The sequence below is a fragment of the Myxocyprinus asiaticus genome, chromosome 14, assembly GCF_019703515.2.
Source record: "Myxocyprinus asiaticus isolate MX2 ecotype Aquarium Trade chromosome 14, UBuf_Myxa_2, whole genome shotgun sequence".
In the NCBI taxonomy this organism is placed as follows: domain Eukaryota; kingdom Metazoa; phylum Chordata; class Actinopteri; order Cypriniformes; family Catostomidae; genus Myxocyprinus; species Myxocyprinus asiaticus.
Genome location: NC_059357.1, coordinates 17,882,565 through 17,896,567, shown reverse-complemented (window position 1 = coordinate 17,896,567; position 14,003 = coordinate 17,882,565). Strand labels below are relative to the sequence as shown.

Sequence of the window (14,003 nt, the reverse complement as noted above, 5' to 3'; positions counted from 1 at the left end):
ACTATGGAATAACATAAATATAAACTATGGGAATTATGTTGTGACTAAACAAAATCCAAAATAAATCAAAACTGTTTTATATTTTAGCATCTTCAAAGTAGTCACCCTTTGCCTAGAATTTGCAGACATGTACTCTTGACATTTTCTCAACCAATTTCTTGAGGTGTCACACTGGGATGCTTTTTAAACAGTATTGAAGGAGTTCCCATCTATGTTGGACACTTTTTGGCTGCTTTTCTTTATTATTTGGTCCAAGTCATCAATTTCAAAAACTTTTTTTTTTTTTAATTAAATTTTAGTTTTATAATGAAATAAATTAATATGGTGGCACAATTATATTTTTGTCTACAAAACAAATTTCAAACATTTAAGCATACGCCTTCAGATCAAAAGATTTTTAAGATCTTGAGAAACATTTCAGTCAAGTGTTTCAAAACTTTTGACCGGTAGTGTACATGAAAGGATATATCTATTTAAAAAGTGTATTATAAGGCATTTAGAACACCTTAAAAATGTATAATAAATACAGACTTTTACAATTAATTCTAACCATCTTGTCCTGGTTAGCATCGCCACCATCCCCCAAAATTATAAAAAAACAAATTATGTTTAATGTTTTGGAATTCTCTCCACATGTACCAACAGTGTGCCTTCCGTACACTTGTTTTAATTCCATCTCTGAGGGAATGCCGAAGTTTTCACCGATTTATCAGTGAATTGATTTTCAATCTCAACACAACACTTTCCTTTGTTTAGGTTTTGGTTTCTGTTATTATTCTTTCTTCCTCACCGTCTCGCACTCTTCCCCCCTTTATCCACCGGTCCGGCTCAGTGCAGTCTTCTGTGTCAGCTTAATAAAGTCATTCTGCTCTGCCGTGTTCTGCCGCTTGTACTCAGCAGAGTGCTACTTATTGACATTTTTTCATTCTGCTTTTTCTACCTATAGAGCTCATTGAGGGAGTGAGTTAGCCCTGCTCTGACTCACTCTTTCTTTCATTACCGCTCCATTCTGTAGTGCTGTGCCACAACAGCTCAGTATTACTCTTCATCTCTGTCTGTCTCTCTCAAGTACTCGACGTAATCAGTGAGTGAGAGAGAGAGAGAGAGAGAGAGAGAGAGAGAGAGAGAGAGAGAGAGAGAGAGTATATTCCCAGTAAAAAGAGGATAAGCAAGCCCTTCAAGAGCCCTTTTGTCCTTTCATACAGAACAGTGCTGTTTGTGCTGCTATTGTTGGTTTTCCCCTTGATTTAATCTGGAAAGTATCATTACCGAACAAGAGCCTCTTCGATGCTGTTTAAGGCCATCTCCATGCAGTATGCCGTGGCTTTTGTGAAATTGTGTGTGCCTGAGAACTTTAAACAATTTACACCTTGCGTGCCATCAGGCTCCATTCAACACATAGGCTAAACTCTGTTCCAAAACTTAGGAAGCTGCCTCGCTGCTTACTGCCTACATAGGCAGCTGCCTTATAAGGGAGTACCATTACTGTAACCACATAAGTGACTGCATTGGAATGCTTCACCAAGATGCTGACCCAGTTGGAACAGTTGTTTAGATTTTTACATGCCCTGACAACATTTTTACTGGCCCCTCCACAAAATATTTTTATTTTTTTATTTTTAAGCAATATATATATATATATATATATTTTTATTTATTTATTTTTTTTTTTTTTTCAAAAAAGATATATATATTTTTTATTAACTATTAAAGGGATAGTTCACACAAAAATGAAAATTATCTCAGCATTTACTCACTTTCATGACAACCCAGATATGTATGACACAAACAAAGATTTTTAGAAGAATATTTCTGCTCTTCATACAATGCAATTGAATGATGACCAGACCTTTAAAGCTTCAAAAATTACATAAAGGCCACATAAAAGTAATCCATATGACTCCATTGTTTTAGTCAGGGTTGGGGAGTAAAGGAATACCTGTAACGGGATTACGTATTTAAAATACAAAATATAAGTAACTGTATTCCACTACAGTTAGAGTTTAAATCATTGGTAATTCGAATACAGTAATAAACAGAAATAAACATTGTGTAAATTGTCAGCTTGATGCTAAGCTAAAATGCTATTTCTAGCCATTTTACATGCACGTTACAAGGCACGATCATATTCTTTTATCAAGGAAAATCACTTTGGATCATAATTTCTTTTTTTCTAGTAAGACCTTTGATATTAGGGCAAAAATCGTATTCTTGATAATAATTTTTGTATTGTTTTCCTGTAAAAATATCTAAAAATCCTTAAAACAAGATCAATTTGATTTATCTTGTTTTAGAAACAACACTGCATAAGATATTTAGGTTTTTCAGAGAATGTATTTTTAACATGTGTATTTTGTCTTACTGTACTGGCAGAGTTTTTATAGTCAAAACAAGTGAAAAAATCTACCAGTGCTGAAGAAGTAATCCAAAGTATTTAGAATACGTTACTGACCTTGTGTAATCTAACGAAATACGTTACAAATTACATTTTACAGCATGTATTCTGTAATCTGTAGTGGAATACATTTCAAAAGTAACACTCCCAACCCTGGTTTTAGTATATGTCAAAAGCGATGCAATCACTTTGGGTGAGAAATGGATCAATATATCAATAATTTTTTTACTATATATCTCCACATTGAAAATGAAAGTAAAGATTTATAGTAAAAAGGACTTAATTATTGATCCGTTTCTCACCCACACCTATTATATCGCTTCTGAAGACATATATTTAACCACTGAATTCATATAGATTACTTTTATGCTGCCTTTATATGATATTTGGAGTTTTTATGGTCTGGTCACTTTTTCACATTCACTTGCATTGTAAGGACCAAAAGAGCTGAGATATTCTTCTAAAAATCTTTGTGTTCTGCAAAAGAAAAAAGTCACACATCTGGGATGGCATGAGGGTGAGTAAATGATGAGAGAATTTAAATTTAGGGTAAATACATTTCTATTCTGCTAACAAAAACAATGAACAATTAACAGTTAATTAACAATGATCGCTGGAAAATATTCAGCTATACTGTAACTCCATGACATTTTTGCTGGAAAATGATGGCATTTGATACAAAACATTACTTTTTGGTTTATACATTTCAACCCATTTTAACTGATGCTGCTATCACAAGATATCATTGCACTTTCAACAAAATCTAGATAATGTTATCTTAGTGACAAGTTTAAAACTGCAGAATTTGCATCAACACTGAGCGCATTTTCATGCACAGCAATACACTGATGACTATCAAAAATCAGCTCATTCTAGAAGACTGACAACATAAGAAACCCACGTTTACATGAGATTTGAAATCATTGGATTATTCCCTGCTTTTGACGTCAAACGTAAACAGTCATTATGTTTTAAAAGCAAATTCGACATGAAAAGCACATTTACTGAAGCAATCATGTCATATCGTGTCGCTTCTGTGGTACTTTCACTGCACTTTCACTTTTGTTTCAAGCGTCCTTGGCTGGGCTCGAGGCTCGGTCAAGCCACCTCGGAAGTTAATCACACTGGAATAAGTGTGTAGATGTAGGTGGGTCTGTAATACAAGTGTTAAAATGTATTGTTAAATGCGTTAGACTAAACATTTTTTGATATAACAACATAATGGTGTGAGTAATAGTTTGAAAAATAATTATTTTTAAAGTCATAATCAGCCATAGTACCCGTGATTTGTGTGAAAGTGAATAGAACACAGTTGTTGTAGTGCCTCTTGTATTCATTTCATCAGGAAACTGTAGCAAAATGTAAAAAGCGGCATGTAAAACTCAGTTTGCATAAATGAAGTTATAAAAACATTCATCCTATGAGACTAGGTTGTCTAAATGTGATATTTGCAGAGCAAAATCGGGGTAATGAGCAAAAATCAATGTGTGCCGATTGGTTTATACTTAAACCATTTACAGTATTATTATTTCCCCACAAAAGAAAAAACTTTTAAGGCATTTGCATGTCCTTCCATGTCGTCGGCTTATTAAAAATAATTGGTTTAATAATAAATATTCCGTTTATGAATGTGCATGTAAACACTTTCAGTGTTTAAAACATAAACCAGGAATCCGAATGTTTATGTTGTACAAAAATGTATAAAATCGGCAAATGTATGATTTATGTATCTGTTGACAGTGTAGCACTGGCCAATAGGGCACGTGACAGCTCTATCTTTTACACTGGTCATCCTTATTGTTGGATGATTTTTTTACAAAGCTCGTCACAATGCATTCAGGAATTGCCTCCTCCTCGAAGAATGCATGAAATGCTCCCTTAGAGTTTGGCTAAAACTAGGCAGCATAATTAAGATGCCTACCTTTTAAAACAGCCATCATGCCATGCCTTAAAATATCTCAGCAGGCAACTCAGTAGGTTTTGGAACAATGGAATGCAATTTAGTTCATATAATATTGATATATTGACATACGTTTGTGCTCAAAAGTTTGCATACCCTGGCAGAAATTGTGAAATTTTGGCATTGATTTTGAAAATATGACTGACCATGCAAAAAAACTGTCTTTTATTTAAGGATAGTGATCATATGAAGCCATTTATTATCACATAGTTGTTTGGCTCCTTTTTAAATCATAATGATAACAGAAATCACCTAAATGGCCCTGATCAAAAGTTTACATACCCTTAAATGTTTGGCCTTGTTACAGACACACAAGGTGACACACACAGGTTTAAATGGCAATTATAGGTTAATTTCCCACACCTGTGGCTTTTTAAATTGCAATTAGGTAACCTCAGGAGAAATACAGGCTGCTCTGAAAAAAGACGGTGTGGTTGTTTCAAGGAGCACAATACTTGTTGACCCCTCTCCAAACATAGCGCTTATGGTTGTGACCATAAAGCTCTATTTTGGTCTCGTCACTCCAAATTACAGTGTGCCAGAAGCAGTGAGGCGTGTCAAGGTGTTGTCGGGCATAATGTAACTGGGCTTTTTTGTGGCATTGGCTTCTTTCTGGCAACTCAACCATGCAGCTCATTTGTGTTCAAGTATCGTCGTATTGTGCTCCTTGAAACAACCACACCGTCTTTTTCCAGAGCAGCCTGTATTTCTCCTGAGTTTACCTGTGGGGTTTTCTTTGTATCCTGAACAATTCTTCTGGCAGTTGTGGCTGAAATCTTTCTTGGTCTAACTGACCTTGACTTGGTATCAAGAGATCCCTGAATTTTCCACTTCTTAATAAGTGATTGAACAGTACTGACTGGCATTTTCAAGGCTTTGGATATCTTTTTATATCCTTTTCCATCTTTATAAAGTTCCATTACCTTGTTGCGCAGGTCTTTTGACAGTTCTTTTCTGCTCCCCATGGCTCAGTATCTAGCCTGGTCAGTGCATCCATGTGAGAGCTAACAAACTCATTGACTATTTATACACAGACACTAATTGCAATTTAAAAAGCCACAGGTGTGGGAAATTAACCTTTAATTGCCATTTAAACCTGTGTGTGTCACCTTGTGTGTCTGTAACAAGGCCAAACATTCAAGGGTATGTAAACTTTTGATCAGGGCCATTTGGGTGATTTCTGTTACCATTATGATTTAAAAAGGAGCCAAACAACTATGTGATAATAAATGGCTTCATATGATCACTATCATTAAATAAAAGACTGTTTTTTTACGTGATCAGTCATATTTTCAAAATCAATGCCAAAATTTCAGAATTTCTGCCAGGGTATGCAAACTTTTGAGCACAACTGTAATAACATATCATAAAATCATTAAAACAAATGTCAGCACTTGTCAATCTGTGTTAAAACTAACTGAAGGAAAAGATGGTTTGAATTTCAGATTTCAGCACAGGAATAGTGTATAAAAATGTATGCCACGGTCTGAATCCAGAAGCATGCAGTGTGCTGTCTGCCCCTGAGCTATTGCGAAGCTTCTCTTAATGATGTGCTAGAGGCCAATGGCTGAAAGGAAAATGCTACCAAAACAAGTGAGCCATCATTAAGGTCAGTGTCGTTGAAGAATACAATTCCTGCCCTACAAGATGGCTCACTGTTACCCTGATTTTGTTTGTTTTGTTGTTGTTCACTGGAAAAACACTAATTTATTCAGCCTGGTCTCATGAACATTACATGACTGTGACAACATTTTTGCAAAACGAAATTTCGTGCTTCATTACATGTTTAACTGCAGTTTCCTAGTGAAATGTCCAGCAGGGGCACCAAAAGCGAGTGAAATAGGTATCGTAATCAGACAAGGTTTTTCAGGTGAATATGAATAATGTACCCCCCAACCTAAAACTTTAATGTAAACCTACCAATAGTCTAAAACCTAAAACCTAAAAAAACAAATAATACATGAACAAAACAGACGTCCTTACCCTAAACCAACACCTAAACCTAACCAATAGTCTTGTAAAATGAAATATGACATGAATAGCAAATTTTTTAAGCAACCACGTCACCACCTAAAAGGCAAAACGTTTTCCGATCATGAGAGGTTTGCTAAAAACCAGCAAATAGCTGTTACCGCAAGTTTTACTACTCATTTGATACAGAGATATTTTGAGGTGACAAGGTTAATGCATCAATTTTCTTCCTCATATCATATCAAATCAAAGCCATTTCCCTGGCCTTTATTCCCTCTATCTGTGGGTCATGATTCTCTTTAGGGTTTTTCCGCAGCCATGTCCAGTTACTAAATGATGAAAATCTTATTGGGTCTCACTCACTGGCCTGACTAATGGGAGATGAGCACTTTTAAAAACAGCTAAGTGTTTTAGGCTGGGAGGAAAGTGAAACTGTTAATATCATTACATTTGAAGAGAGCGTTTGTAACACAGATACTGTTTCTTAAATGAACACTCGACCAGTGCATTATGTACATATCGACGGCAGGGACACATGAAGGAAAATTTGTGGTATTTCCAGGAAACCTCTCAGTGTAACCAGACCCTAAACTCTTAATTGTATAGTTCTCGTTCAAACACTCAACAAACATGAACAAAATTAGAAATGTGTTTTTTCCTCACATTATTATTATTATTATTTTTGTTTTGTCGGCTGAGAAAAACTGTGCATCACGGCATGTAGAAATGCTCTCCTCAATTCAATTCAACCTCTATACCATTCCCATTACTTGTCAGAAAAAGGGAAAATATTGTTGTGTCTCCCATTTCTAGCATGTAAACGATGTTTTGCCTGTCTTTATTCCCTGCTCTCACTACCTTTTGCATGGTTCCATGTTGCATACTTCAAATTTGACAGATCTCATTTTGCCGCCCCTCAGACTGATCTAGATGATTGACTTGTAATTACTGAACGGAGGTGCTGCATTTGGTTTGTAATGTGTTGCTCTAATTTGAATGTCTCTGTTGACAGATTCCAGGACAGCCAATGAGTTTTGACACAGACCAGCTCAGGGTAAGTGATGCCTCATGTCTTTTGCTTTGTGTGTCTGTGTGTGTTTCTGTGCAGTTGGTAATGTGAGTTCACATGTTCTAACATTGTATTGTGATATCGACCTCTCGGTTAACCAATCCGCAGAGCATGTGGTAATCAAGCTGAGAGATTCATTCATGTAAAGACAAATTATTTTGTCACAATGATGTTAGAATTTATTTTTGTGTACCTTTCATGTTCATTTAAGCATTCGCAGACCAAGATGAGGGGGATATTAAATCAATAGGCAAAAAAAAAAAAAAAAAAAAAAAAACTTCAATTTTACTCTCATAAAAAGCCAGTTATTCCCTCATACTCTGCTGTGTCCATATTAAAAATACAACAAAGCTTATCTTGCCTTCTCATTAAACTTTAATAGCGGCTCTCAAACACTCCTGCTCACTCACTGGCCTGAAAAGCCAGGTGAGCAAAGGTGTCAGCTTCACTCCATGATGAAGACCCTCCAAAAGATCTTCATCTTCTTCAAACACATGATATCTGTGTGGAGAGATGACCATGTGTCATCGAGGCTCTGGCTTGAGTTCTCTATGTAACCCACAGACTGTATGTGCAGCACTGTAGAATAGAGATCGACTTAAATTTGATTTTAATGATGATACGATACTGATTTTTTTTGTGTGTTTAACTGTCCGATAACCGATATGCATGACTGATTTTTAATTGTTTTATTTTTGCTTTTAGGCACAATAACCGCTTAATTACTTCTCACTAACCTCTGAAGGTGAACTGCTTTACAAAACAATCTGTAATATTGTGCACAAAGTAATATTGTGTCTACAAAGAATTACTTTAATTAGTTTTAGTTTCAGTATACACCTGTGCAAAGTCCTGTATATGTAATATTTAGAATTTAAAGTCTTTTGTGTCTAACTTTATCGGTAAAGCTGGTATTAAAGAACCAATAACTGATTAAGTGGAAAATGGTAAATATCGGTTAAAATATTGTTCAAATCGATTATTGGTAGATATTATCTCTACTGTAGAAAAATGCCCAAGATATGTAGTCTATGCAGGAATGAAGCTGCAGTCCCCACTCAGTGCTGTAATTTATCATGGTTTGTTGAAGGATTTTAAGTCTTAAAGGGCTGATATGATTAATGCACCATTGTTCTTGCTCATACACTCCCGTCACAAATTTTTGAGGCAAATCTTTGCTTGTTATTTGTTTTATAATGACCTGAATTTTTCAAATTCCATTGAAATTAGAGCAGGGAGAAAATGTGGACAAAACTGATTATGATCAAAACTAAAATGTCATTAAATTTGTAGAGGGCAGTGCTAATTTGGCTCTCAGAAATCTAAAAACCACTTTCTTGTTGCCATCTCATTTCCTCTTGTTATGGAATCACTCTTTAGTCTGAGGACAGTTGTTTCCTAAGTGCTTTTTGGAAGCTTGCCCTTTTTTTAGATTTATTTGAGAATGAGTGAGGATGGGGGCCTGGGTAGCTCAGTGGTAAAATACACTGGCTACCACCCCTGGAGTTCGCTAGCTCACTAGTTCAAATCCCAGGGCGTGCTGAGTGACTCCAGCCAGGTCTCCTAAGGAACCAAATTGGCCCGGTTGCTAGGGAAGGTAGGGTCACATGGGGTAAACTCCTCGTGGTTCTCGCTATAATGTGGTTCGTTCTCGGTGGGGTGCGTGGTGAGTTGAGTGTGGTTGCCGCGGTGGGTGGCATGAAGCCTCCACACACACTATGTCTCCGTGGCAATGCGCTCATCAAGCCACGTGATAAGATGCGTGGGTTGCCGGTCTCAGACGCGGAGGCAACTGGGATTCGATCTCTGCCACCCGGACTGAGGCAAATCACTATGTGACCACGAGGACTTAAAAGCGCACTGGGAATTGGGCATTCCAAATTGAAAAAAAAAAAAAGAGAATGAGTGAGGATGATGTACATCCGGTTTTGTCAGTTAGCATTTCCTGTGGAAGAACTAGGTATTTCTTTTCAATTATGAGTATTAGATATTCTTAAAAAGAGGGTTCTAGCCCAAACAAATTAAAGCTGATGCACTACTCTTTAAAGGGATAATTCACCCAGAAATCTGTCATTATTAACCAGAATGACTTTCTGTCTTCCGTGGAACACAAAAGATACATTTGTAAAAAGCGTTCACAGGCTTTATTCGGCATAATATATCAAATCAAATCACTTTTATTGTCACACAGCCATATACACAAGTGCAATGGTGTGTGAAATTCTTGGGTGCAGTTCCGATCAACATAGCAGTCGTGACAGTGATGAGACATATACCAATTTACAATAACATCAAATTAACACAGCACAATTTAAAGTCTAATATACACTATAATTACACTCAACAATATACAAATAATAACATACAAAGTACAGTATACAATACACACAATATAGATACACATTATTCAATAATAAAAAAAATAAAAGTGTATATAGTAGTATATATAGAATGTACAGTAGGTTGTATTGTACTGTATTGACATTCAGGCTGTCGGTTGATAGTAAGTTGTTAAGAGAGAATATAATATAATAATAATAATAATTTATGACAGTCCGGTGTGAGATATAAGAGTAAGAGTAATAAAGTGCAGTGCTGATGTATTTTGATAGTGGGAGATCAAGAGTTCAAAAGTCTGATTGTTTGGGGGAAGAAGCTATCATGGAGTCGGCTGGTGCGGGTCCTGATGCCGCGATACCGCCTGCCTGATGGTAGCAGTGAGAACAGCCCATGGCTCGGGTGGCTGGAATCTCTGATGATCCTCCGAGCTTTTTTCACACACCGCCTGGTATATATGTCCTGGAGGGAGGGAAGCTCACCTCCGATGATGTGTCTGGCAGTTCGCACCACCCTCTGCAGTGCGGTTGTGGGCTGTGCTATTGCCGTACCAGGCGGAGATGCAGCTAGTCAGGATGCTCTCTACAGTGCAGGTGTAGAACCGTGTGAGGATGTGGCGGTTAATTCCAAACTTCCTCAGCCGTCTCAGGAAGAAGAGGTGCTGATGAGCCTTCTTCACAACGACTTCAGTGTGGATGGACCATGTGAGTTCCTCAGTGATGTGGACACCCAGGAACTTGAAGCTGCTGACTCTCTCCACTGGTGCTCCAATGATGGTGATGGGACTGTGTTTTCTGTCTTTTCTTCTGAAGTCCACCACAAGCTCCTTTGTCTTACTGACGTTGAGGGAGAGGTTGTGCTCCTGACACCAGTGTGTCAGAGTGTGCACCTCCTCTCTGTAGGCTGTTTCATCATTGTCAGTGATCAGACCTACCACCGTCGTGTCATCAACAAACTTAATGATGGCATTGGAGCTATGTGTTGCCACACAGTCATGTGTGTACAAGGAATACAAGAGTGGGCTGAGAACACAGCCCTGTGGGGCTCCAGTGTTGAGGTTCAGTGATGAGGAGATGTTGCTGCCTATTCTAACCACCTGGTTTCTGCTTGACAGGAAGTCCAGGATCCAGCTGCACAGCGAGCTGTTTAAGCCCAGAGCCCGGAGTTTCTCATCTAGCTTGGAGGGCACTATGGTGTTGAATGCTGAGCTGTAGTCTACAAACAGCATTCTCACATAAGTGTTCTTTTTTTCCAGGTGGGAAAGAGCAGTGTGTATTGTAGATGCAATGGCATCATCAGTGGAGCGGTTGTTGCGGTAAGCAAACTGCAATGGGTCTAGAGAGAGAGGCAGCACAGAGCAGATGTAATCTCTGATTAGTCTCTCGAAGCATTTGCTGATGATGGGGGTCAGAGCAACAGGACGCCAGTCATTTAAGCAAGTCACGGTTTCCTGCTCACTTATACTCCCATACAGTTCCTTGATTGCCCGGTCTGTGTCGGCTTATGGGGGGATGTACACAGCTGTGATAATGACCGCTGTGAATTCCCTCAGTAGCCAGAATGGTCGACACAGAAGCATGAGAAATTCCAGATCAGGAGAGCAGAAAGACTTGATAGAATGTATGTTCCTCTGATCACACCAGGATTTGTTGATAATAAAACACACACCACCACCTCTGCTTTTTCCTGAAAGGTCTTTCGCTCTGTCTGCTCGGTGCACGGAGAACCCCACGGGTTCAATGGCTGAGTCTGGAATCTCCGCAGACATCCAAGTTTCTGTTAGGCAGATAATGCAGCAGTCACTCGTCTCTCGTTGGAAAGAGATCCGCACTTTCAGCTCGCAGAGCTTGTTATCCAGAGCCTGAACATTTGCCAGTAGAATACTGGTTAGCGGGGGTCGATTTGAGCGGCGTCTTACTCTGATGAGAACGCCGGCTCTGTTTCCCCTTTTCCTCCTGTGTTTCCGCGTCCGGACTGCCCAGACAAAGGGCTCCGCTTGCGTGTTTGTAAACAGCTGGTCGGCATTGAGGAATTTGAAGTCCGGTTTACGGTGTGAAATTGCTGAACCAATGTCCAAAAGTGTCTGTCTTAGACAATAAGGCAGACAACATCCAAGACAAAAAACATAAGAATTGTGAGCAAAACAAACAAAACACTACCATGTTGTGTCAGAGCTCGCAACGCAGCAGCCATACTCGGCGCCATCTTGAGTCCTTTTCATGTGTGAATAGTGAATCACTTCCAAACTCAAAAAAGGACAAAAACACCATAAAATCACAGTAAAAGACTCTTGCACTATATTCAAAGTGTTCTGATACGAAACGATCAATTTGCGCAATTAACAGAACAGATCTTTAGTCATTTTTCATTCTCAGATCAAACCATATTCATAAAGTAAAATCCAGGGTTCATGTAGATCAACTGGTAGAGCATGGCACCAAGATCATGGGTTTGATTCTCAGGGAACACACAAACTGATTAAATATATACCTTGAATGCATTCTAAGTTGCTTTGGATAAAAGCGTCTGCCAAATACATAAATGTAAAAGTAAGTAAAAAGCAACAAATATGGCAGCTATGTCAATATCATCAATCCTCACTGGTTCAAATCGCATAGAGTGAGCAAATGTCATGCACGCATATAATTAATACGATTTAATTTAAGAATAACAGATTTTAAAATGGTTTTAAAAAAAAATTCTGTTCCATGGTAGAAAAAAAATCATACAGTTTTGGAGCGTCATTAGGGTGAGTAAATAATTACATAATTTTAATTTTTCTGTGAATTAATCCTTAAAAGACTCAATGAAATCACTTGATGAGTGTAATTTATTTCCTGTTTTTAATGATGACCTACTAAACTTAAGTCGCCAATAGCTTTTAGTTCACATCACAGCCATGAACGTGATTTGCAACTTGTTATTGCTAGTTAAAGGTAGATAGTATTAGTGTGAATGACATTGTCATTCTAGAGAGCATTTGATTGGATAAAATGCTTGAGTGCAGTATGAGTCGTCTATATTTTGGTCTGTTTTTCCCAGAAGAGAATTGTAAAGATATAAAAATGCGTATCTGCTAATTCAATCATGTCAACGTTTAGGACTATACTAGCAAATAGATGGCTTCAAAGCTAACAGACATGGACTTAAAGCCTCAAAAGTCCAATTTCGATTTCATTGGGTCTGTTATATCTACTATTTTAGATGTGTAGCATTTTTAATTAATTTAAAGGGCACATTCAGACTGTGGAGACAGCAGCAATATTGGACTTCACCATGTAAATGGTCATGTCTGTAAGCAGAACTCAGTTTCATTGACCATTAGACCTTTCTTGCCCTGAAGTAAAAACGTTTAACCAAATTGTAGGTTGAAGTATGTTTATTTAGCTAGAGTCTCCACATACACTATGCCTGCCATTTATCTTTGTTTAATAATATTCCACCATGTCAAAAATAATTTATTGTATTCAGATGTTGTTCATAGTATTGATTGGATGACATGCTTCATACTAAGCGTTTTAGTCGGTATTGGGAAGAATCCCTTTACATGTTGCAAATGCGAGCAAAGCAGAGGCATTTTCCTCTTGATAAAACACATAATTTCAACTTTAAATTGGTTGAGCCACATTATAAGCCGTTGTTAAATGCACACCTGAGACTACATATTCTATATTAATGCGCCATGTTCATACGTTGTTTGGCAGCTGTAAACAGCCTACAGTTAATGATCGCTTTCACTAATGAACCAAAATAAATTTGAATGAACTATATTACTTTGCAGCATAATTGTGTATTCCTAGGATAATTGGGAATAAGTTTAACTATTTATGGAACATTGGTCACTTCATCATAATACTGTTGCCACCATTTTATAAAAGCAGTAAGCCACTCAGTGCTGTACGTTACAGTGATTTAACCACAGTAAAGGGCATATTAGGCACTACGCCTAAAGAACACCCCTTAACTGTAGTAAAATTGCTGTAATGCACAGGCTCTCAAGACTTATAAGATGCAGTAAGCTTTTGTGTATATGTTATATGTGGAGCTTTAAATATGTGATTTGTGTTAGCTCAATAATTTGTCTGTACACACCCTTCTGCTCTGTTATACTTTTTATTGTTTTATTTTAATCGATAGTCAAATTGCTTATTGACGACAAAATAGTAATCAAATTTTCCTCAGAATTTAATTACCCTCATAAATATACTGGCAAATCTCATTGTGTTTGTCTCTCGCACACATAAAACAAAAAATGGACCTTGCTCAAATTT

General features: G+C 37.5%; 1 protein-coding gene across 3 annotated transcripts in view; it reads left to right on the top strand.

The window, feature by feature from the left end:
* LOC127452044 (RNA binding protein fox-1 homolog 1-like) overlaps positions 1-14,003 on the top strand; it is a 408,281-nt gene that overhangs the window by 163,487 nt on the left and 230,791 nt on the right. For all 3 annotated transcript variants that reach the window (XM_051717187.1, XM_051717189.1, XM_051717184.1), the window contains one exon: positions 7,339-7,380. In XM_051717187.1, coding sequence (XP_051573147.1) covers positions 7,339-7,380 — 42 coding nt within the window. The remainder of the gene's footprint in view (positions 1-7,338; positions 7,381-14,003) is intronic.